Source organism: Podarcis cretensis (assembly GCF_951804945.1).
Source record: "Podarcis cretensis genome assembly, chromosome: 5".
Classification (NCBI taxonomy): Eukaryota; Metazoa; Chordata; class Lepidosauria; order Squamata; family Lacertidae; genus Podarcis; species Podarcis cretensis.
In genome coordinates this window covers 97,130,447-97,156,808 of record NC_137174.1, presented here as the reverse complement: position 1 = coordinate 97,156,808, position 26,362 = coordinate 97,130,447, and the positions used below count along the sequence as shown (strand labels likewise).

At 45.5% G+C, this 26,362-nt stretch overlaps 1 protein-coding gene and 1 long non-coding RNA gene across 2 annotated transcripts in view; both read left to right on the top strand.

Annotated features, from left to right (window-relative positions):
• The window catches only part of LOC307217252, a 73,388-nt gene that overhangs the window by 19,272 nt on the left and 27,754 nt on the right, over positions 1-26,362 (top strand). The window lies entirely within an intron of this gene.
• On the top strand, positions 903-26,362 carry LOC307217084 (cytochrome P450 2J4-like). Its single transcript, XM_079978143.1, has 10 exons — positions 903-931; positions 2,259-2,372; positions 5,986-6,148; positions 7,436-7,585; positions 8,671-8,831; positions 9,185-9,364; positions 11,076-11,217; positions 23,894-24,081; positions 24,735-24,876; positions 25,524-26,362. Exons 3-10 carry the CDS (start codon positions 6,031-6,033, stop codon positions 25,700-25,702), a joined length of 1,260 nt encoding a protein of 419 aa, XP_079834269.1. The 5' UTR covers positions 903-931; positions 2,259-2,372; positions 5,986-6,030; the 3' UTR covers positions 25,703-26,362.

The window sequence follows — 26,362 nt, the reverse complement described above, 5'->3', positions numbered from 1 at the left end:
GTCACCCCAGTCCTCTTCTTCAGTTACTACAACGTTCCCCAGGTGCAGATCTCTTTCATCCATAGCTGTCAACTTTCAGATTTGAAAATAAGGGATCAGCAGCCTCACCTGTCCCCGGGGGCCAGTCTACGGGATATCTAACAATCCCAGATAGCAGCGGGAAACGGCGCTGGAATAAGGGAATTTCCCACCAAAAAAAGGGAAGGTTGACAGCTATGGTTTCATCGCTTACATTTATTTTGAATACCTAGATAATTGTTTTGCTAGAAGAGAGAGAGAAACAAACACGCTGATAAGATGTTGGTTTCCCAACAAAAGAGTTTCCCATAAGCGACATCTTCCTGTTCCCTTCAAACAGAAAGCACAGTGTGGAAACCCATTCTGTGAGTCACCTGGCAGATGCCTTGGCATCAGAGAATACTCATAAATCACACCTTAATTAATGACAGATTAAGGGACAATCTCGACAGGATGGCAGAGATTCGTGACCAGCCGTCCTGACTCTTTAAATTTGAGAAGAAAGCAGTTGAACGGGGGGGGGGGGGAGATGAACTCAGGTTATGGCAAAAAAGCTCTGGGGCAGAACGATGTGGGTGGAGATGCTCCTTCAGGTCAGCAGCAACACTTTGAATTGTGTTCAGAAATGTTCTGGGAGCCACGGTAGATCTTTTAGGTCAGGGGTTGGCAAACTACGGTCCCCGGGCCGGATCAGGTCCACCAGGGTTCTAAATCCGGCCCGCCATGAAGCCAAGACTCCTGACAATGGCGGCGAGAGGAACAGGCCGAGTGGTGGCGGCTCTGCCAATCAAATGAGCTTGGTTTACCTCAGCGTGGTGTGGGGACGTCTCTGCCAATCAAACACCGTGCCGTGCTGAGGCACCGTGCCAGGCGCGGCGTTTGATTGGCAGAGACGTCCCCACACCACGCTGAGGTAAACCAAGCACATTTGATTGGTGGAGCCACCGCCACTCGGCCTCTTCCTCCCGCTGCCCCCGCTGCCCTGGTCCTCCTGTGTCTGCTGCTGTCCTGCGTCCCCATGAGGGGGGCAGCAGCGGTGTTCCTGGAGGACAGCCGACCCAGGCTAGGGCTCGGCGGGGCCACCGCCACCGCGCTTTCATTGGCGGCCAAAGTGACGGTGGAGGATGATGAGGTCTGCGGCAAAGTGGCCCAGGCGGTGCCCTTCACCTCCAGGGAGCAGGAGGACAAAGGGGCGGAAACACCCGCACGGGGTGGCAGCTGCAGGTGAGGCACCAGCTTGTCCTTGTCTCCATCTCCATGCTCCTTGGAGAGTTGCACTGGGCAGTGGGCACCACTCTCGACCAGCTCCTGCAGGCTCCCGGCTTCTGAGGTGCCCAGCTCCCGCGAGCGTGCCAGCCCACTCTCCAAAACTTCCCGTCTGGCCCCTGACAGTGTCTGAGGGACAGTGAATTGGTCTCCTGTTTAAAAAGTTTGAGGACCCCTGTTTTAGGTGTTATAATAAATGCATTCTATTCTTTCTGTCCTTAGAACAAAGGAAGGAAGTCAATATGTGTATATGCATGTAATGACTAGATTAGAATGATGATATTGGTTTTATATGTAAATGTGTGTTTTTGTTTTTTGTTTGTGTGTGTGTGTGTGTTTTTTTCTTCCCTTGTTTGCACTGTTTTATTTCGGATTCAATGTTTGTAATTTTTGTTGTAATTTTGCATTGAAAATTTAAAAAATTAAATAAATAAATGCATTCTAAAAGCATTTACTAAATGCATGCATCAGGATGAAGTGCAGGTGAATTTTCATGAGGAGTTAAGGAAATAAATAAATCATGAACTGTGAAGAACTAAATTTAAGATGGGGAAAATGAGAAGCTGGGAGAAAGCAACACTGACAGAGTCATTCATCCCTACCTGAGATTCATTGGGAGTCATTCCTCCTTTCTCCAGACCTGCCCAGCTGACCTCATCACCGGCCGCTGAGCCAGTGAGAGCTCAGAGTGCACAGTAGGTGTGGCTTAGTCAAATAGTGGGGGCTCCCACACTCATTAATACCATTTTTATAATAATAATAATAATAATAAACCAAAGAAAAAGGAAGGGAGAGAAAGAGAGGCGATGTGTCTGCAGGAGAGATGACTGCAGAGACATCTCTTAGCAATAATTAGAACCAGGAGGTTTTCTGAAGGAGAGACCGAGGACAAAGGATGAAAAGGGACGTTTAGGGGGATGATTGGGCTAAGTGGACTTTTCCTACTCGCAGTCCTCTCTCTCTTCGTTATGCAGTTTCTGAAGCTGCTATGGGCACGGACCCACTTCCCCCCAGGACCGACGCCTCTTCCCATTATTGGCAACCTGTGGCTCCTGGATTTTTCCCTTAAGAAAGAGATTCTTGCTAAGGTAATTACTGGCAGTGGTTGGTGGGCAGGTGGGGGGAGGGGGGCAAAGGCATGGTGCCCAGGACCAGGATAACGTGGGTCATTTGCCCAGAGCTTACTTAAGCATCGTTTTGATCATTACTGTGATATTGGCTGAGCCCCCAGAGGACATCTGGAGAGAGATTAGAGACAGTCAAACCTGTCCATTTTGGTTTCTCTGTTTTCTGATATTCAGTTCAGATTTCCACATTTCTGCATCAGCATGCTATTTTTTTAAAGTCCTTGTGAAAGACCTCTCCAGCATCTTTCTGCAAAAATTTCCCAGTAGAATACATTTCCCCTAAAGTAATGTATTCTTGTATGTTATATCCGCTAAGGTATGTAATGCATCTCGATGCACACTTTCCCCAAATATGCACATTTCTGGGACACAATATTTGATTGGGGAACCACATTGCAAAACTGAGAGAGGTGCAAATTTCAAAGGATAACTGTTTCGGTTCACGTCATGTTTTCATGAAGTGTGTTTTCAGGAGTTTCATATTAACGAGCGAACAGAAGCAAATTTCTTCCCCATCTCAAGGAGGGTTGGACTAGATCAGGTCAGCAAAGTGTGTTTAGAACGAAGTTAGTGACCTTCAAACTGGGGAAAACAAAGATAATTAAGTAGAGGAAACAGAAAGAGAAGATTGCAAAACTGAGTCCTTTTACCTATTTTATTGGTGCCTTGTGTTTCTATCCAAATTCACTATTTTCTTTTAACCCAGCAAAGTTGAATTAGAAATCCTTCATCTCCCAAAAGAAAAGAAAAAATTTATCTAGGGCCCTTGATTTTTCTTTTCTGTAAAAATAAAAATAAAAAAATAAAAAGTTACAGGGACCCTGGAGAGCCACTGGCAGTCAGTGTAGACAATGCTGAGGTAGATGGACCATTGGTTTGACTCAGTAGAAGGCAGTTTCCTATGCTCCTATCCTAGTAGGTTCCCAGCTGACTGCTGCATGGCAGGGGGAGAGATCTTTTGCCCTCCCCAGAAGGCACCATGAGTCAGAAGGTTATTTAAAAAGCAACTTGTTTACCCAGACGCTCCCAAGTCTCTCCAAAGGCAAAGAAGTCTTCTGTCTGGAAGAAAAGGACTCCCCAGGAAGGAGAGATGGTAATCTCCACACTCGTTTTCTGGCTACTGCTTTAGTGCCCTGCAGGCATATATATCATAGTCCACTTTGGGTGCAATGCTAAACCATAGTTTTAGCGCTATGCACATGGTCAGCATTGCGCCTCAGGCTGGAGTGCTCCCCCTAATGGTGGGTGGGCTGGGCCCACGTCAATTTGCACTCATTTGCAAATTGCAAATTGATTTGTTAGTCTGTATATGTGTGCACACAAAGAATACAAACAGGAGAAACTTCTCAGAAGTGTCAACCAAAAAAAAAAGGTTGATTACAGCTCAATACATTCCAGAACACTGGTTTCTTCTTTAGGAGCAATTGTAAACATTCAAATTGTGCCTTTACCAACCTGGTGTTTTGGATTACGACTCCCATCAGCCACAGGCAGCACAGTCGCCCAAGTCGCACTGCAGTTCACCAGGAGACTTTGCAAGGCAACACTTTTGGGAAGCCCTATGCAAGGTGTTTCCCTGTCTTGCCGGGCAGCAGCCTGTGGGCAGCCAGCCTGATCTGGTCTTCTGAATGCCAGCAGTCATGGAGAACCTGGCAAGGCAGATGCCAGCACTCGAGGCTCTCTCTAAAAGTGCTGCAGTTCTTGAGGGAGAAGGCCCACCATTGGTGCTCCATGACTCAGCAAGGAGCCGGCTGTGGCACACCCAACCAAGCGGGATACTGGCTTGGTCCCGGAGTGCCCAACCAGACAGCTGCCAGCAGAGCAGAAGTAGCAGCCAGGAAGGGCAGGCCTGCTCCAGGGTTGTGGTCATGTGGCAGCAGGGATGGGATATGCCCATTTCACAGAAGGGCAATATGCCTCATGGTAGGGCTGGCACCCCTTCCTCTAGCTGCGACTTCTCCACTCCACGTTGTACATACTAGCTGCTCCCAATCTTGTTTACCACATTGCACTGCAGACAAGTAGAAGTTGTTATCACATATGTATAAGAATTTGTGTGAAAGGTTGTACATTTCTTGATTTGTCCCACTGCTGCCAACTTCCTTTTTGCTGTATAGCCCAGTTGCTTAGAGCATGGTGCTGATAATGCCAAGGTTGCAGAGTTGATCCCCCTACAGGACAGCTGCATTGCAGGGGATTGCAGATGATCTTCAGGGTCCCTTCCAACTCTATGGTTCTGAGGCTCAACTATAGCAACCAACTAGATGACTGTACAGCTCAAATATTTGTGCACAAGGTTCACAGATTGTACCTTCATTGAACATTGCATGTAAACAACCCTGCAGAGATTTGGGATTAAAGGACTTCATGTTCCTGACCTCAGTAATCTTCATAAGGCAGGTCAGTGTCCATAAGAAAGTAGTACACAAATACAAGATGGGTGACACCTGGCTTGAGAGCACCTGGGCTGCATCAATAGGAGTATAGCATCTAGATCAAGGGAAGTAATAGTGCCACTGTATTCTGCTCTGGTCAGGCCTCACCTGGAGTACTGTGTCCAGTTCTGGGCACCACAGTTCAAGAAGGACACTGACAAACTGGTACGTGTCCAGAGGAGGGCAACCAAAATGGTCAAAGGCCTGGAAACGATGCCTTATGAGGAACGGCTAAGGGAGCTGGGCATGTTTAGCCTGGAGAAGAGGAGGTTAAGGGGTGATATGATAGCCATGTTCAAATATATAAAAGGATGTCACATAGAGGAGGGAGAAAGGTTGTTTTCTGCTGCTCCAGAGAAGCGGACACGGAGCAATGGTTCCAAACTACAAGAAAGAAGATTCCACCTAAACATTAGGAAGAACTTCCTGACAGTAAGAGCTGTTTGACAGTGGAATTTGCTGCCAAGGAGTGTGGTGGAGTCTCCTTCTTTGGAGGTCTTTAAGCAGAGGCTTGACAACCATATGTCAGGAGTGCTCTGATGGTGTTTCCTGCTTGGCAGGGGGTTGGACTCGGTGGCCCTTGTGGTCTCTTCCAACTCTATGATTCTATGATTCTAGTCTCCAAATATTTTCACGGTCAAGGCAAAATCTGAACTCAAGTTCACAGAACTGCATAATTCCCAGACCCCAATCCTTTATTGACCCCTTGCTAAAAGAAAAATGCCAGAAAATCTCCTTTCAGCTCACTTCTTCAGCTGTGGTTTTAACCACACTGTGCATAGCTAAACTATGGAACTCCTTGCCACAGGAGGCAGTGATGGCCACCAACTTGGGCGGCTTTAAAAGAGGACTGGGCAAATTCATGGAGGAGGAGAGGGCTATCAGTGGCTACTAGCCAGGATGGCTATGCTCTGCCTCCACATCTGGAGACTGTACTGTTTCTGAACAGCAGCCGCTGGAAACAGCAGGAGGGGAGAGTTTCTCTTGTTTTCAGAGCCTGTTTCTGGGTTTCCTTTGGGCATCTGGTTGGCCATTGTGAGAACAGGATGCCAGACTAGATGGGCCATTGGCCTGATCCAGTAGGGATTGTCTTATATTCTTGCTTTTTTAAAAAATAAAAATGATAATGAACTTTCTAGTTGGCAAACATCTATGGAGACATCTACACCGTCTGGGCAGGAACCATGCCTTTTGTCGTGCTGAATGGATACACGGCAGTGAAAGAGTGCCTTGTCACTCACTCGGAAGAGACTGCGGGAAGAGTGCTCTCACCTTTCTATAAGGATCTGATGGGCGAAAAAGGTAAACACCGATATTATTCTTTTCTTGGAAATTAGACTAAAGCAGATCTTTGGTGTCCTTCTGATGCCTTGAACAAACAGGTGACAAGAAGAAATCTGGTAAACTGCTGGCACAGAGATACTGCAGAGCTGAAGCTCTTAAATTCTTCCTGCCAGCTGAGGTCCAATTTCAGTTTTTGACCTCACCCCATCTCTTTCTTAGTATGCAAGAGGTAGATAGATAGATGATAGATGATAGATGATAGATAGATGATAGATGATAGATTAGATAGATAGATAGATAGATAGATAGATAGATAGATGATAGATAGATAGAGTGGTACCTCAAGTTACATACGCTTCAGGTTACAGACTCCGCTAACCCAGAAATAGTGCTTCAGGTTAAGAACTTTGCTTCAGGATGAGAACAGAAATCATGCTCCGGCGGTGCAGTGGCAGCAGGAGGCCTCATTAGCTAAAGTGGTGCTTCAGGTTAAGAACAGTTTCAGGTTAAGTACGGACCTCCGGAACCAATTAAGTACTTAACCCGAGGTACCACTGTAGGTAGATAGATAGATAGATAGATAGATAGATAGATAGATATAAACAACATGAGTCAGGAATATGGAATCCTGTTTCAGGGATATTAAAATAAACTGTTTTCTTTAACACTTTTATGAACAGAATAGATGTTAACCTTTACAGGTTTGAGCACTATCTGTTCGGAGTATTTATTACAAACACACACGTATAATGCTATTTTTCTAGGGGGGAAAGAAATGCCAGAAATCACCATGAACACTTCCCTTGTTCTCTTAGAATGACAATGGAGAGGTGCCAGAAGTGAGTTGTCATGTAGCATTACAAAGAATCTATCATTCACATTTCTTTGTGACTGCCTAATAACTTAATTATCATGGTCTGTACCTTCTGCAATGCATTTCCCTCTGACCTCACTGCTTCCCATCCTGCCAGTAGCTGAGGATATCACTTTGTGCATCTTAGGAAGTAGACTGTGGTCTAGAAAGCTCACACCGGCCTTCGTCAATCTGGTCCTCCCCAGATGTTTTGGATGACAACTCCCACCAGCCCATCCAAGCCACCTGGAGAGCCCCAAGTTAGCAAAGACTGGCTTGTGCCATAGTTAATTTGCCAGCCTTCAAGGCACATCTTTATCTCTTTAGCTGCAATGGACAAATGCAGTTGAAAGAATCTGTCATTGCCAACATTATTGTGGAGGGCAAAAGATATCGTCACCCGTCATGTTACAGCTGCACTGCTTGACAGGATTTTCTTTTGTATCACACAGGCATTTATCCTACGAACAACCATAACTGGAAGCAGCAGAAATACTTCGCCATGATGGCACTAAGAAGCCTTGGGGTGGGGAAGAAGCATCTGGAACACAGAATTCACAACGAAGCCCACCAACTCCTAATGGCAGTGACAAGCAAGGAAGGTAAACTCACGACCAGGCAGCTTTCAGTTTTTGATTATGATAGCCCTCTCCACACGACACATGATCTGGGGTTCCTTGTTGCAAAGGCACTCAGAAAACAACTGTGCATAAATGAAAGGGTACAGCCCCATCACTCTGGAATTCATCTCACGGCTGATGCACTTGCCAAAATAACTGGTTATCTTGTAAAGAGGTGGACATAGCTTCCTTGCAGTGCTTGCCCTGCACAGCATCTGTTTCGAAGTGATTCAATTGTCTTTTAATTTGAGATGAGATACCGGTAAGTCCCTGCCCAATACCTTGAGCAGGTTTGTTTGGTGGCTGTGAACTCATCTTCTGCCAGTTGTGCAACATATGAATGCAAAGCGGAGTGTGGACAAAATGAAACAAATGAGGTTTGCTACAAGAGAGAGGGCCTTTTCAGTGTTGGCACCCCAGAGGGGTCTGCCTAGTGCCAACATGACGATCTTTTTAGGTGCCCAGTGAAGGCGTTTCCGGTTGTAAATGTTTTTTACTGCTTTTAAAAAAGAAACTTTATTATTTTAAAAAATGCAAAATACAAACAACATTCAACATATTGATACAAAGGGTGGTGGGGAGGAAAACTAGAATATATAAGCGGGAGGGGAAGAAAAAGGAAAAGAATACCCTACATTAATTCATTGGCGATGGTGTGTGAGTGTGCGTAAAGGTAAAGTGACCCCTGACCATTAGGTCCAGTCGTGACCAACTCTGGGGTTGCGGTGCTCATCTTGCTTTATTGGCCGAGGGAGCCGGCGTACAGCTTCCGGGTCATGTGGCCAGCAGGACTAAGCCGCTTCTGGCGAACCAGAGCAGCGCATGGAAACGTCGTTTACCTTCCCGTCGGAGCGGTACCTTTTTATCTACTTGCACTTTGACGTGCTTTCGAACTGCTAGGTTGGGAGGAGCAGGGACCGAGCAACGGCAGCTCCCCCCTCCCCGTCCCGGGGATTCAAACCGCCGACCTTCTGCTCGGCAAGTCCTAGGCTCTGTGGTTTAACCCACAGCGCCACCCACGCCCCTGAGTGTGTGTACCATGCCACTAATACTTCCTGCCTTCACAGGTTTAGCCTTCGACCCCCAGACCCCCATAAACCACGCTGTGGCCAATGTCATCTGCTCTTTGCTGTTTGGGCATCGCTTCGCCAGTGAGGACGACTCTTTCAACCGATTGATAAAAGCCACCCATTTGATCGTCTTCATTCCGGCTTCTTTCAGGGGTGGGGTGAGCTTCCTTCTATTCCTGCTCTTGTTCTCTTGAAAGCCGTTTTCTGTTACGCTTCCTCAAATTAAGTGAAAACAGGGACCTTTCCGCTCAGGGTCCTTGTGTTCTCACCCCACACAGTGCATGCTGCAAAACGCCACCTATTTTGGGGGTTTGGCACGACCAGCTGCTGCCTTCCTTTTTATTCTTTTGCAAGATCAATCTGCATCCTTTGCAGAAACATTGCATTCTTCTGAAAAATGGCCTGCCTCCCCTTTCCAGCACATTAAGGTTCTCTCAGAGCCGTTTTTTGGCTCACTCGGAATTAATTTCACGACACTCCTCCTCACCTGCATTTTCCTTTGTTGCCACAGGTATATAATGTTTTCCCGCAGATTATGCGCCACCTACAAGGCTCACATCAACAAGCGTTTGAATACAACAACTTCCTCCATGCCCTTGTGAAGGACGAGGTTCAAAGCCACCAGGAAAGATGGAAGGAAGGTCAAGAACCAGAGGATCTCATTGACCTCTACCTGGACCAAATGGCAAAGGTAAGAACATGGCTTCTGTCCAGCTTCATCACCGTGCCTGTCCTCCTGAGGCAAAGTGGCCTTGGGCAGGACTCAGCATGGCTGCTAAGAACAAGCTGGCCTCTGATGTTGCGTCACCCACAGCCAGCCAGCTTTAGGGCACATTTAAAGCACTATCTGAAGAAGTGTGCATGCACACGAAAGCTTGTACCCAGAACAAACTTAGTTGGTCTCTAAGGTGCTACTGGACAATTTTTTAATTTTTATTTATTTATTTAAAGCAATATGATACTGCTTTAAGCAGCTGCGGATTCCCCCAAAGAATTCTGGGAGCTGTGGTTTGTTAAGGGTCCTGACAGTCACTCGGAGGCCCCCATTCCCTTCACAGAACTACAATTCCCAGAATTCGCTGGAAATTAGGGGTGGAATCCCTACCACAGTGGCACCTCGGGTTAAGAACTTAATACGTTCTGGAGGTCCATTCTTAACCTGAAACTGTTCTTAACCTAAGGTACTACTTTAGCTAATGGGGCCGCCCACTGCTGCCACGCCAATGCCATGAGATTTCTGTTCTCATCCTGAAGCAAAGTTCTTAACCCAAGGTACTATTTCTGGGTTAGCGGAGTCTGTAACCTTAAGCGTCTGTAACCCGAGGTACCACTGTATTCTGGAAATCACACTAGCAAGGCCCATGAGGACCCTGACTGAGGTTGAATGCGCCCTAAATGTACCACCTCCGTAATGATGAATTGCATTTATATGCCACGCACAGAACGTCAGAAGTCCTCTGGGCGGTTTAAAACTCAGTGCCAAATGCAGTCCAGAGTCCTAAACAATTAAACTAGTTAGCAACAATAGAAGGCAGCAGAAGACAAACTGTCTACAAACAGGGCTAGTCCACATGAGGCAAGATGAAGCGATTGCCTCAGGTGGGACGACCCACAGTGGCAGCAGATCCAGCCTCCAAGGGATGCCTCACTTGTAGCAACAGCTATGGGACACCCCTTGGAGGACGGATCTGCCTTTCCCACAGCACCCCCCCCCCACACACACACACAGACAATACCACCTCTTGGTGAATAGGAGGGTCTGCTGGTCTCCTTCCTCCCCTAGGAAGGAAATGGCAGGGGCTGCCCTCTGTGGTCTTCACCCATCTGGCACGGGTGGGCCCCTTTTCCCCACACAACAGCCTTTGATTCCCAGTTCAACCATCGGGTCAGGTTGATTTGATTCTGCCCCCTGTGTTTCTGATGTGGATCTTCACTCCTTGTTCTTTCCTGGTGGGGATGCCGCACCATTTTGTGATTCACCACAGGTGCCAAAATGTCTTTGAGCTGACCCTTGTCTACAAACCAGCCTAAGCACAGCAGCATAAAATCAATTTTGAAGCAGCCAAGAGAGAAAAATGTTGGCGCAAGAATCTGAAAATATCCAATAAATATAGCTTTGTGCTTACCCTTCTGAATGTTGCTGCTCATTATATGGAAGGTTCCCCCCCCCCCCAGTTTTCTGGGGGTCAGGAATAGGCTGGGAGTGGGGTATAAATAGCTGCAGAGAAAAAGGAGCGTTTCGGGAGCCCTGACTATTCAGCAACTGAATCTCTGGCAACTGAATCTTTGACTCATGACCTGGCTCTGCCTCCAATACTGGCTGGCCAAAAAGGCCAAGGAAACTTCACAAGTAGTTCTTGATGGAAAGGGATCAACTAAGCTTTTGTGCATTCTGCCCACAGAGCAAAGATGAGCCAACGTCCACTTTCAATGAAGACAACTTGGTCCAAACTGTAGTTGACCTCTTGATTGGAGGGACCGTGAGCACCACAACTATCCTGTACTGGGGATTGCTTTACTTGTTAAAATATCCAGATGTTCAAGGTGAGTCACTCATCATCATCATCATCTGCATCATTTTATTTGCAGTCCGCCTTCCCATACTTAAAACCATGCTCAAGTCGGCTTACAACAGGAAGAGGTTTACATTTGATGCGAGGAAAAGGCTTCAAGAAGTATGCAGCCCAATTGAACAATTTCCAATCGTAACATGATCTAAAATAAAGATGTACAAAAAATTAATATCAATAACAACAACAACCCCCACTGAACTCCCATGCCCAAGGGTCTGTTCAGCAACCTCAGCTTTTGTAGCTGGAGTCAATCAGTCAGGGCTCCACCCTCCCTGGCCGGGTGTAAAAAGGCTTGCAAGGCAGGCAGCTGGTCTTCCAGGACTCACAGCTGAAGCTGAGGCCATTGCAAAGTGTGTTGCTAATATTGATTCAAGAACCGTGTTGCCCAGTCCAGATGTAAGCATGTGCAAGACTGTGCATGCAACCCAGGAACATCAGCTGGGGGTGAGCATCCACGACTGTGTTGCAATGGGAATGGGAATGCCCATGTCACATACTCAGAATGGTATAAGAGGTCATTGTTTTATGGTCCACCTTGTATTTGCCAAATGCAGGGCAGAATGGAATACGGTGCCTTCTTACCAGTGGTGTGGTGTAGCCAGTGTGGTGTAGTGGTTAAGAGTGGTAGACTCGTAATCTGGTGAACTGGGTTTGATTCCCCGCTCCTCCACATGCAGCTGCTGGGTGACCTTGGGCTAGTCACACTTCTCTGAAGTCTCTCAGCCCCACTCACCTCGCAGAGTGTTTGTTGTGGGGGAGGAAGGGAAAGGAGAATGTTAGCCGCTTTGAGACTCCTTCGGGTAGTGATAAAGCGGGATATCAAATCCAAACTCTTCTTCTTACATCCCTAGCCAAAGCTGCACATTGCATGAAATGTGTGATCCCATTGAACGTGTCTGGATTTGGGGTTAAAACAGCACATGTTGTAGAGCAGGAGTTCCATAAACTCTTTTTCTCTGCCCCCAACCTGACCCTGTAAAAAGCATGATTCAGAATAGCGGTTGGCACAACACAGCAACATTCAAAGCAGTAACAGTTCACTGCACATTTAGTCCAAATCCAATGAAAATTGTTTAGTTTAGTTCATTTGACAAAATTGATTAACTTGGTCCAGCACCCTTCTGTTGCCCCCGGCCTCTTAATGCCCCCCTAGGTAACCCTGCCCACTCCCAGTAGGTGGTACCACCCACACTGGGTCCCTCTGGTGCAGAGCATCTCCCCCTGCGTTGCTGCCATAAACCACCCCTTCCCAAGCCACTGTTTGCATTGGAATGGGACTCAGCTACTGGGGTCAGCAGCAACTTCAAGGAGGCAGTTTTTTTCCAGGACCATGGAGAGAGGAGGAGGAAAATCAGCTTCCCACTGGCCAGAGTTTCAATCCTGACTAGGCCCACCCGGCTGCTGTTTAAAACAAAACAAGAAACACACCCAGGGACATTCAATACAATGTAAGGCCCCCCATAGGGAAAGCACCCATAAGTAGAGGGTCGGTAATACTTTCATGATGCTGTTGCATTACAATTAATAATAATAATAATAATAATGATAATAATAATGATAATAATAATAATAATAATAATAATAATAATAATAATAATAATTTATTATTTATACCCCGCCCATCTAGCTGGGCCTCCCCAGCCACTCTGGGCGGCTTCCATAGAAACCAAAAATACAGTAAAATATCACACGTTAAAAACTTCCCTGAACAGGGCTGCCTTAAGATGTCTTCTGAATGTCAGGTAGTTGTTTATCGCTTTGACATCTGCTGGAAGGGCGTTCCACAGGGCGGGCGCCACCACCGAGAAGGCCCTCTGCCTGGTTCCCTGTAGCTTTGTTTCTCGCAATGAGGGAACCGCCAGAAGACCCTCGGCGCTGGACCTCAGCGTCTGGGCAGAATGATGGGGGTGGAGACGCTCCTTCAGGTATACTTTTAGTTTTAATATAGTTTTAAATGCTGTATTTTGCCATGGAAAGATTTTGTTTCGAACAGCAATTTTTTAAAAAAAATATTGAACGCATTCAACAAATAGACTAGCTAATAATGACTGTAGAAGAACAAAATTGCATGTTCAGTCGACTACATGTGTGAAACTCCTAAAATTACAAAGCAAGCTGACAATGGTGCAATCCCAGATTAAAGAGCAGTGAGAATTGAGTCAGATTTGCAAAGCATTTTGCAAAATATCAAGAGAGTTGGAGGAAGGGTGTGAATCTCCTGTAACAGGAGCCAAATGAACAGGTCTAGGCAGAACCTTGAAGAGCTGGGACTCACTTCCTGCTGAACCGCCGCAGGCAGAAAGTCAACCAGTATAGCTTCCCTGTCGATGTGTCTCCTTACCCAGAAAACTGCACCAGGGGAACTTCTGCCTGCCATGCGGGTGTGAAAGAAATAGGAGAGCTTGAGGGTAAAAAAGCGAGGTGACCACAGCATATTGGTAAGGCCTGGGGCAGTGAGGCATTCACAAAGTAAAGGAAGGATTGAACTCTGATTAATAAGAATACACACAGAGGCTTGAACCAGCAAGACTCTGGGAAGGGTGCTGTCAGGGACTCAGCGGGAGCGCAGGGAGGGGAGGAGATGGAGAGTGAGGGGGAGCAATCCGAGGGCAGCGTAGGAGAAGATGACAGCAGCCCGAGAGATTCCATGAGCCTCTCCAGCGAATCGGAAGATTCACAGAAGGGGGCGCCTATGGCCAGGGCAAGGGGGGACCCAAGGGGGACACCCCAGAAGCAAGGGGCCAGCGGGGACTCCCAGAGCAGCAGTTGGAAATCAGGACCAGCTTCCCCACCAGAGCGTAGTGGGGGGGAGGAGTCCCAGGTATCAGAGCCAACATATTCACCACCAGCGAGAGAAGATGAGGCAGGGTTGGCCACGCCTCCATCAGAGAGCGAGGGAACGGTCAAGAGGAAGGTTGCCGGCTGGGCGCGCACGCCAAGTTCAAATGTACAGGCGAGCGGCACAGCAGGTAGCCCGGACAGGGAACCAGGTCCTAAAGCCCGCCGGAAGGAGGGGGAAGAATCAGGGGGGTCAGCGTCAGAAGAGTCTAGAAAGGATGAAACCCCAGCGGGCAGGAGGGCCCAGAGGAGAAAGGAACTAAGGAAGAGGTGGAGCAAGGCGAGAGTCTTAAACTGGTGTGGAAGGGGCGGAGACTCAGACGGGACTTCGCCGGTCTAGGCTTTAAGACGTAGAGCTGCGCGCTGCGGCTTTGAAATGGAAACTAAACCTCAATAAAGACTTTTGTACATAACGACAGTCTGGCGTTGGTCCTCTGTGAGCTGGGACCTAGAGGCAGCTCTGACAGGTGCGTATAATAATCTCTGCTCCTCCGCCCCCTGGCCCAGGTCGTTTTATTCACAAAAGAACTTTTTACAGTGTTCAGTGTTCGTAAGAACCAATCAGATTTCTTCTAAGCATTTCAACAAACCCCACGTGGGGACAAAGTTAAACTAGCAAAACTAATTAAGCATGGGGTAAATAAAACAGAACTACAGAGGAGTGCATTTGGCAACCCCTGAGGTCATAAACAAGCAATACACGTGATAAGAAGGACGGCCAGGAGGACAGCGATCATTATCACCTTCATGTGAAACCTGTTTCCTGGCGCTAAGATTAACATCCTAAGATTAACATATCAGAAAGGCCACTTCAAAGAAACTTACCCACTGTCTTTGATGACCCAGGATGCCTGCCTGGCTGTGTACGTGACTTGTGAAGAAAGAGAAATGGAACAGGGATGCAGAGGTGTGGATTGATCAAGAATCATTCAGGGCAACGGGCCAGGTTGATTATTAATAGTAACCTCTCCAAATCCTTCATGATTATGAAAGGCACAAGACAGGGATGCCCATTGTCACCTTTGTTATTTATCATGGTGTTGGAAGTAATTGCAAATAAAATCAGGGAAACATCTAAGGTAAAGGGGATAAGAATCGGAGAAAAAGAGTACAAATTAAAGGCTTATGCCGATGATCTGGTTTTATCTTTAGAAAATCCAGTGGATAGCACCAGTAGTGTAATAGATCTTTTAGAGGAATTTGGGAACTTGTCCAGATTTAAATTAAATAGGAAAAAAACTAAAATTTTAATAAAAAATCTGGATGACCATGTGAAAACTCAGCTGGAGCAAAAAATAGGCATTAAGGTCGTGAATAAGGTAAAATACCTGGGAATTTGGATATCCCCGAAAAATATAAATTTAGTGGAAGATAATTACAACAAGAAATTAAGAAAGACCTGGAAACCTGGAATAGGTTGAAATTAACCTGGACAGGAAGGATGGCAGCGATAAAGATGTGTATCCTTCCCAGACTGCTATTCTTATTTCAGAATATTCCTGTAATTAAAGGTACCACATGCTTTAAGAACTGGCAAAAAACCCTCGCTAAATTCATATGGCAAGGAAAAAGGGCTAGAGTCAAATTCAAACTCCTTACAGACTCAAGAGAGAGGGGGGGCTTTGCAGTCCCGAATATAAGGCTTTACTATGAGGCAGTTTGTCTTTGTTGGATAAAGGACTGGGCCACCCTAAAAAACACAGATTTACTAGACCTGGAGGGTTTTAACATCAGGTTTGGTTGGCACGCCTACATGTGGCAGGGGATGTTATTCTAAAGCAGCAATGCTGCAGCAAGCAAAGGCTCCAGCAGCTCAGTCAGCTGCTTGTGGCTGCAAAGCCAGACAGGGTGTATGTGACTGTTGCCATGGAAACAAAGGGGCAGTCCATTCTCCTTATTGAGCACAGGATGTGAGCTCAGTGTGTGTCATATGACCTGTACAGGATGTACATGGGTGGAGTTTGGAGTTTGGAGTTTCTCTCTGTTTGTTGAAGAGAGCAGACATCTTTTACTGTATGACTGCTGAAGACAGGAATAAAAGCAATGTAGATACATTTCTGTCTGAGTCTGATTCCCCTCCCTGGGGATATGCAGGGAGCAGGGAGGAGGAGAAGCAGTTGGTGTGTTTTTCTCACAGCCTGAGGAAAATCGCCGGAACGGACCTCGTGTGTTTTTCCTGCCGGGAGTCGCCGGAGGGAGGTCAAAAGAATTCAGCCGGTGCCTGGAGAGATAGGCACATACCTCTGACCGAGCTTGAATTCCAACAGTGGTAGCAGACCAGGATGGTTGCTACGATCCATGGAAGTCTGCAGAAATAGGAGCAGAGCTGCTATTTTCATCCCTCTCCATGGAAGCCTGAGATGGAGGCTGATTCTCTGCAGCCAGGAGCTCACCAGAAGAAGCTGAAAGCCAAGCTACGGAGCCCAGGTATGAGATTTTCGGGCTTAAGAGTGTGAATGCAGATGGATTAATTCTCTGCTTCATGGGAGCAACGTTTGGGAAAAACAGCTCCGAGAGAGAAGAGTCTGCATTCCAAACATTCCTGTGGTTTTTCCTGTCCAAGGAAAGGAATGTGGTTGCTTAGCAACGCAGGCCAGTTTCAAGATAAGGGCTGGAAGTCAGGCTGTGCCCAGAGAGGCAAAAACAGCTCGTGTTTAGACTAGGCCCTTACAAAGGAACTGTTGAAAGGGACTTTCCAAGCAGCCAGTGTTATAGCTGCCAGGTGCACAAGAGTGTAAACAAGCCAGCTATTGGATTTTAGAGGCTTGTGTTTGAGAGTCAATGCAAAGGACTCAAAATGGATGTCAAGAAGGGAAGGCTGCCTTCTCCACCCCTCTTGACCAGTGACAATTATGCATCTTGGTCTATTAAGATGAAGGCCCTGCTGCAGAATCAGAGACTGTTTGAGGTGATTGAGAACCCCATCCCTGCAGCACCAACGCGTGCTTGGGAGTCACAGGAAGTGAAGGACAGGGGGAGGGAAGAACGGAGTTCAGACACCCCCACTGCTGTAGCTACTGGAGGAGACGCTGTAGCTTTGAACGTTGTCCGATGTTTCAATTGTGGGCAGACTGGGCATCTTCAGCGGTACTGCAAGAAGCCACGTCAGAACAAAGGAACCAAGCCAGATGTGGAGAACGCCTTTGTCATTGACACTGGCTGCACATTTCACATGACCCATCGTAGGGATTTGTTTTCGTCGTTTAAGAAGCAAAGCTACGTTGTACAACAAGCCAACGGTCAAGAGCTGGAAGTCACCGGAATTGGGACTGTGTATCTTAAAAGTCTGAACTTGACTATAAACGATGTTTATTTGGTTCCAGAGTTGAAGTACAATCTGCTCAGCGTTTCGCAGATTGCCAAGAAGGGACTAAAACTGTCCTATGATGATCAACACTGCGAGATCTACAAAGATGGAGAGTTGTATCTTTCTGCCAAAGAGAAAGATGGACTGTATTTGTTGACTTTTGATCAAAGTGATTACATGGAATGTAATTCTTGTGATTCTAACATGATTTCTTTTGCAGGTATAGCCAAGAAGAACGCCAAGCAGGTCACCTTGAGGGTCGACAGGGCATTTCAGCGTGTGTATGCTGATGTGATTGGTCCTTTAGCACCATCTAGAGGCAATGCAAAGTATTACCTAATATGTGTTGATTCTTTTACAGGTTTTGTCTGGATTTATCTTTTGGAGAGACCGAAAGAAGCCTTAGAAAGGTTTAAAGAGTTTTGTGACAAGGTTAAAAATATGCATGATGCTGACATAAATTGTCTTTGCACAGATGAGAAGCCAATTTTTCTTTTACAGGATTTCCAGAGGTTCCTGAAGAAGAAAGGGATAAGACACAAAATTGCTAGTTCCGAAGAAGCTTGGAACAGATGTGTCTGTGTTAGGGTGAACAAAGAATTGCAAAAGGGAATGGAAGCGCAATTGCTTAGTTCACATCTGCCACATGAGTACTGGGCTGTGTCCCTAATGTCGTTTTGTTACACGTGGTTGAGAAAGGTTTCAAAAGACTTAGGATGTTCTCCTTTTGAGAAACTGTTCCACAGAAAACCTTCTGTTGCCCATTTCAAGGTTTTTGGGTCTCATGTGAGGACAGAAGCTCCGGGTGGAGTAAAGAATGCCAGAGGCATTTTTGTGGGTTATGAAAAGGGTCTCTACAGAGTAATTTTGTCTGAATCTGGTAAGGTGATTCTCACAAAATTTCTAGAGAGTGCTCCTGAACAGGAGCGAGTGATTGTTCACACATTTCCCACAGGAGATGATGATGATTCTGATGATGATGATGATGTTGATTTTATTGAGTTCAGTAGTACTGATGATGACAGCGATAGCTCAGACAGCTCAGTTGTCACAGTCATTGAGAAGAAATCTCACACAATGACTAGACCCTCAGAAGAGGAGGATGAACCACTGATTAAGCTTAGTACTGGTTCTTCAGAGAGTTCAGAGGCTGAACCAGAAAGCAGAGAAGAGCAGCACCTCTTACGTAGGTCTGAAAGAGCAACGAAGGGTGTACCACCCAAAAGGTATTCAAAAGAGTTTGCCAACCAAGCTATTGCATGTGTTGCTGTTGTAAACGACCAAGGTCAAATTGAAGCTGTGTCTGAGTCAGAGACAAAGGCACAACAGAGAGTTGCTAACCAAGGTAATGCAGAAGCACTCATTCCTTAGAAGTCACACAACCAGAGAGGTACATTGGTAAAACCAGTGGCGGGTAGTTCCAAGGGTGGAACTGAAACAACAGGGGAGTGTTATAAGTATAACAACTGTTTGTTTTCTTCTCTGGATGACGCTTTGCTCGCAGCACGCATTGATACTTTAGGGGGAGTATGTTATTCTAAAGCAGCAATGCTGCAGCAAGCAAAGGCTCCAGCAGCTCAGTCAGCTGCTTGTGGCTGCAAAGCCAGACAGGATGTATGTGACTGTTGCCATGGAAACAAAGGGGCAGTCCATTCTCCTTATTGAGCACAGGATGTGAGCTCAGTGTGTGTCATATGACCTGTACAGGATGTACATGGGTGGAGTTTGGAGTTTCTCTCTGTTTGTTGAAGAGAGCAGACATGTTTTCTCTGTACTGAAGTGAAAGACAGGAATAAAAGCAATGTAGATTCATTTCTGTCTGTGTCTGATTCCCCTCCATGGGATATGCTGGAGAGCAGGGAGGAGGAGAGCAGTTGGTGTGTTTTTCTCACAGCCTGAGGAAAATCGCCGGAACGGACCTCGTGTGTTTTTCCTGCCGGGAGTCGCGGGAGGGAGGTCAAAAGAATTCAGCCGGTGCCTGGAGAGATAGGCACATACCTCTGACCGAGCTTGAATTCCAACAGGGGAAAGGTAAGGTCCACAGAGGCTTTTCTAATCATGTTATTAGAGGTTCACTACTTGAAGTGTGGAATAGGAATAAAAATCTGATTGAAGAAGGCACTCCCTGGTGGCTCTCCCCTATTGATATTATTAAAATAAAAAAATTAAATATGACAGGTGAAAGGTGGACGTATGAAGATCTCCTAGTCAAAACAGAAGAGGGATGGAAACTTAGGCCATATGATGAGATGAAGGAAAAGATTAAGGAATGGATACAATTCCACCAAATCAATGCTCTCTGGAGCGAACATAAAAAATCAGGGATGAGCGAAAAAAAGTCGAAATACCAGGTAGAAATACTAGAAAGTAATAATAAAATTCTTTCCAAAATGTACAAGCAATTACTGGATTGGGATACCAAAGATGTACAGGTGAAAGGAGTAATGGTTAAATGGGATAGAGATCTTGGTCACAATGTGGAATATAATAAATGGCAGACACTTTGGAAGAAGGGTATGAAGTTTACGGCATGTGCTGCTCTCCGAGAAAATTTAGAAAAAATGATGTACCGTTGGTACCTGACCCCGGCAAAACTGGGGAAGATGTACAAAACCGGAGACATCGCATGCTGGAGGTGCAAAGCAAAGGTAGGGACTTTTTTTCATATTTGGTGGACCTGTGACGGGGTGAAAAAATTCTGGGGACAAATCTATGAGGAATTGAAAAAAATATTGAAGTACAACTTCCCTAAAACACCCGAGGCGTTTCTCTTAGGTATGATTGGTGAGGAGATAAAGAATGTGGATCAAACCTTTTTTCAGTATGCCACGGCGGCGGCTAGAATTTTAATAGCGCAAAATTGGAAATCCCCCGATATGCCTACGATCAGAGACTGGCAAGTGAGACTGCATCAGTACATAGAATTAGCGAGATTGACACAAAGAATTAGGCATCATAATAGTATAAAATTAAAAAATGATTGGAATAAATTTATAAGTTATATGGAGGTTAATTTTGGAATTAATAATTTAACAGCAGACGGTACTTAATACCTACCACGTTTTAGTATGATGGTATTAATAACTGCAGAAAGAGTATAAGATAATGTAATCCTAAACCGAGTTGGACGGAGGTCTATTGTTTGTAGGTTTGTAAGTTTGTAAGTCTTTTGTATTTTTTTACTCTTTATTTTTTTTTCTTTTTCTTTCTCTTTCATCTGTGTTTGCTTTCTTCCTATATGCTTGTTATTATCTCTGTTATATTTTTGTATGTGGTTTTTAAAACTTGCTTAATAAAGATATTTAAAAAAAAAGAATCATATCAAAATAGTTTAAACCCAGTCAACCCAATGCTTTCATTGCTGACACAGATGGCTTACTCTATATTTGTTATACAGTGGTGCCCCGCAAGACGAATGCCTCGCAAGACGAGAAACCCGCTAGACGAAAGGGTTTTCCGTTTTTCGAGGCGCTTCGCAAGACGAATTTCCCTATGGGCTTGCTTCGCAAGACGAAAACGTCTTGCGAGTCTTGCAATTTTTTTCGCTTTTTTCTCCCTTTTTCTAAGCCGCTAAGCCACTAATAGCCGCTAAGCCACTAATAGCGCTAATCCGCTTAGCTGCTAATAGGGTTGCTTCGCAAGACGAAAAAACCGCAAGACGAAGAGACTCGCAGAACGGATTCTTTTCGTCTTGCGAGGCACCACTGTAATTCCTCATAGCAATCCCACCTGATCACTACAGGGCAGTATGTTCTACAGCCTTGCATTAACTTACAAGGCACATTAACAACTTAGGGTCAGGATACCCCAAGGACCACAAACTCCCTATATCGCTCCCTGATCACTGAGGTCTGTGGCAGAGTGAGTAGCCCTCTGTGGCTCACAGCTATGAGGAGCTGTACATTCAGGATTGTGGGCCCAATCCTGTGGAGCTCTCCAAAGGCTGAGAACAGAGTTGAACCCCTCTGGTGTTTTTTATTCCAACAGGCATTTCTGGTTTTAGGTTGAATTTGAACTGGCTTTAGGGGGGCCACTGTTGGTTTGCAAGCCCTCTCCTCAGAGGCTGGCCCCTCTCACTGTCCTCGGAGCTTGCTTACCGGTAACCTCCTCTGGCTGATATCCAGACAGACCAGGGAGATTTTGATAGGCAACATTTTCCCAAGCATGGGTAAAATGCACAACCCCTCCCTCCTGCTTCCGCAGGGGAAAGAAAATAAGTCAGAAATCTATTTCCATGATGTTTATTTCTGACATTACAGCACTAGAGAAAAACACGTCCTTTCAGTTCAGTTCTTCTAGCACGTCTGACAAACTTCCTGAACATGCGCACACAGAAGGTTTCAAATTACACTCTTCACAAAGACTTATCCAGCCTGTGAACGTCCTGGGAAATTCTTCTTTCCCACAGATAGGCACATCATGTGATGTCAACAATCTGGCTGTATGCAGCTGTGATGTTTCCATATACTGACAGCCACCAGGGGGCGCATTGGAAGATGGCCGACAATAACATCTCTCCGACCCACACGAGGTAATTAAGAGGCTGCTATGGGAAGTATGCAGTCTTCCCGCCCCCCCCCCAGGGGATGGGGGGGGGACTGCCTTGCCAGCGGTGTCCATAATTCACCCCCGGATTTGAAAGAAGGGGGTGCGGACACTTGGCACAAGCTCTTGTGTGAAGTCGGCTCTTTCCGGACGCTGTCTCCAATCAGTGCACCGGTTCGCTTTAGCTCGAAATATATAATTGGAAATATATAATTGGAAAGAAGCTAAAGCACATACATCAAGCAAAGATTGGGAGTTAAGACTGCTGATTAATGGATCTCTGAGAGCGGAGCGACGGGCGGGACAAATAAATCAAGTGATGAATCACCATTAAAAGACTGGTATGTTTGGAGCGAAACGGAAAGGGGGTGGAGGAAAAAACTTTTCTTTTTTTTGCCTTATGTGAGTATTAATAACCCTCCACCCCAGAAAGAAGAATCGTTGCAATTTATTAATCACAAGCAGGAATTCAAGAACTGTATGGAGTGAATTATTGATCAAAGAGAGGATTGGTAAACATTGGAGAACGGAGGTCTGTCCTTATGTGATATGATTTTTGGAGAGTGTAAAACCCACACAGAGGATGTTTGTTTTCAACCCGCTTGTGAAGATTATCAGAGATCGCAAAGAAAGGAATATACGATAACAACAAGAAGATGAGGAAAGTAACAAGAGACTATCTGGACAGAACTGGATAGAACTGTCTAATTAAAGCAGCAATATAAGTGATGTTTGGACACCTTTTCGGAGCTTGAAGTATGGGTACCCCCAACAAAAATTTAAAAATTTGGCTGTATAATTTGGAACTAATGTGATCTGGAGATAATGTGATTTGATTGGCCTGTTAATAAAAATTATATTTTAAAAAAAGAATTTGAACTGGCTTTGTATTTTGTAATTCAGTTTGTGGAATTGAGTTTAGTGCTAAGATGCTCATATTTCACAGTGGAATGTTCTCCTCCTGCCAGACACCTCCAGGCACATTCCAGGGGTGTGTGAATCAATATATAACTTGTTGAAATAAAGCAATCAACCTTATGACTGCCTATTTTCCATATGCCTGAAATCCAAAGAGTCCAGGGCAGAAATGGGGAACCTGCAACCCGCCCAGATGTTACTGAACTACAATTCCTTTCAGCACCAGCCAGCAAGGCCAATGGGCAGGAATCATGGGAGTTGTAGTCCAGGACCATCACGAGGTCCACAGGTCCTCCACCCTTAAAAATAAAATAAAATAAAAAATGTAAAATGAAAGATGGAGAGTTTTTTCACATGTGATGGACATGTGAAAAAATGAGGGGAAAAATGGGATATGATTTATAATGAATTGAAAAAATTGTTTAAATATACCTTCCCCAAAAAAACCAGAAGCCTTTTTGCTGGGATTGATGAGATGAATTAAGAAAAGCAGATCAGAGACTGTTTATGTATGCGACAACTGCTGCCAGAATCTTAGTAGCACAAAAATGGAAAACTCAGGAAATACCAACACTAGTGGAGTGGCAGACAAAAATGGTTGAATATGTAGAATTAGCAAAATTGACCCACAGGATCCGTAACCAAGAGGAAACAAAGTTCAAAAACGAATGGGGTAAATTTGTGGAATATATAGGTAATAACTATAGAAGTTTAAAGACTGTAGTAGGATTAAAATAAATTTTGTGACGTGTATAGAATGCTATTAAGAATCTGCGAAAAAAGAGAAAATTTAATATGAAAACCTGTTGAGGGGAGGGAGGGAAGTCCATGCGCGATAGAGCATTTAGAAAATAAGTAGACATATGATTGTGGAATGTTAAAGTATTTATTTTGTTTATGTTAAAGAAAACTCAATAAAAAGCATTTAAAAAATAATTTAAAAAAAATCAAAAAAATCAATGAGATAGTATGAGGAAATGAAGACTAACAAGTAAGAAGAATTCTGCTGGTGTCCATTAAGGGAATTATTTATCTGCAGAGAAAATCCATGAGGAAATAGACGCCGTTCTGAGACCTTCCCACGTCATCACTTATGAGGACCGGATTAAAGTGCCCTACACCAATGCTGTACTTCATGAGGTGATGCGCCACTGCAATGTGTCCATCACTGGGCCTTTCCGGAAATGCTTGGAGGACATCACTCTGCTGGGCTTCCCCCTTAAAAAGGTACGAGATGCCCCTTCCCCCAAAGGCAGCACTGGCGGAAAGGCGGGGTATGAATACACATACAATAAATATAATCATCATTGTGACCATTATTGGCACCAGTCAGGAGCTGGGATGCTTTGGGTTCCTCCAGGAAGCCTGTTTATTTGCTTACATGGAGGGCAGACAAGGCCCCGTCTTGCAAAAAGGATTGCCCATCAGTTGTTTCACACGATTTTGAATCACGTTTCTCATTTGTTTTTATTTTGCTTACTTATTTATTTCATAGAATTCATCCGCTGTTCGATTTTTCTTATTTTTAAAAAGCAGTACAGTCCTACCTTGGAAGGTGAACGGAAAGCGATCCGGAAGTCTGTTGGACTTCCAAAATGTTCAGAAACCAAAGAGCAGCTTCTGATTGACTGCAGGAAGCTCCTGCAGCCAGTCAAAAGCCGCGGAGGCCCGGTCAGACGTTCAGCTTCCAAAAATCGTTTGAAAACCGGAACACTCACTTTCAGGTTTTGATTGTTCAGGAGCCAATTTGTTCGAGATCCAAGGTACAAAAAGGATAACAGTAAAATTATTTCTAGAAAGAACTAACAAGGATATTCTGATGGCAACAATTAATTTGCAAACTCATCCGAAGTAATTCTCTCCTTCTCCCTTTTGCGCAGGGGACCCTGGTGCTGCCCAACCTCCACTCGGCGCTGTATGATCCAGAGTACTGGGAGACCCCCTGGACCTTCAACCCGGGGCACTTCCTCGACTCGTTTGGCCGGTTTGCAAGCAATAAAGCCTTCTTGCCTTTTTCGACAGGTAAAGAACCTACTCTTTCTCCTTTCCAGGATGCAGTTTAATGGTGAAATCCCATACCGTGATGGTGGTGGTGATGATGATGATGACGATGACGATGATGATGATTTATTTATACCCCGCCCATCTGGCTGGGTTTCCCAGCACAATAAAACTTCAAACATTAAAAACTTCCCTTTACAGGGCTGCCTTCAGATGTCTTCTAAAAGTTGGATGGTTGTTTATTTCCTTGACATCTGATGGAAGGGTGTTCCACAGGGCAGGTGCCACTACCGAGAAGGCCCTCTGCCTGGTTCCCTGTAACTTGGCTTCTTGCAGCGAGGGAACTGCCAGAAGGCCCTCAGCGCTGGACCTCAGCGTCTGGGCAGAACGATGGGGGTGGAGATGCTCCTTCTGGTATACTGGACCGAGGCCGTTTAGGGCTTTAATGGTCAGCACCAACACTTTGAATTGTGCTCAGAAACACACTGGGAGCCAATGTAGGTCTTTCAGGACCGGTGTTATATGGTCTCAGCGGCTTCCGAGTTACACAGACCACCTTTGATGATAATTGGGTAACATCAAATGAGCATGACCAACACAGTAGGCGAGGGCTTGGAATTGTTTCTTTATTTCATGGAAGCAATTCTGTTCCTTCGATTCTCCTACAGGGCGCCGGTCCTGCGTGGGAGAACCTTTGGCAAGGATTGAGCTTTTCATCTTCTTCGCTAACCTGCTGCGTGCCTTCAAGTTCCACCTTCCAGACGCAGAAAAGGAAGTCAACATGGAAGCCATTAACGTAGGTACCTGTCAGCCGCACCCGTACAGGATCCTCGCAATTCCACGCTAACCCAACCTGGCTGCAATTTCCTTCCAGGAGCAGCTGGGTGGGCCAGATGGGGAGCTGTTGGAAGAGCCCATGTCATCCATTCTCATTGCTAGCAGTGGCTCGCAAGCTTCTTAAAGCTGCCGCCCTCAACCTTAGTTACCTGTTACTCAGGTGAACTTCAGCTTGCACCAGGAGAAGCCTCCCGGAACGAATCAATGAATGGCCATCTTCTACCTCTCTCCAGGTGAGAGATGGAGAAGTGGCTGAGAGAGAAAACCCAGGTGGGAGCTGGGGGGGAAAGGCAGCCACAGGTGACAGGCGTGGCTTCCATCCAATGCTTGCGGGTTAATTGCAGCGAACTTTTTGGAATGACAATTCTCGGCCTCCCCCAATTCTTATGCTGCCATTTTATTTCTTTGTTAGGCATTCTTCTCTCTCCTGTTCATTTTTAAGTGACTAAATTAGGTTAGTTTATTTGTAGTGTTTTATACAACTCAGTAGGGATTTGTTCCTTTGCATTTACTTATTGACAGCATTAAATCTAATTGTTCCTAGTATGTCTCTTGAAATGTTATCCTGACTCTTTGGGCCCCGTTTTGTGGAGATCACACCTCGTGAACCCGACGGAAGTGGGCTGAGGTTCATAAAAGCTTGTGCCATAATAAATGTGTTTATTAAGTG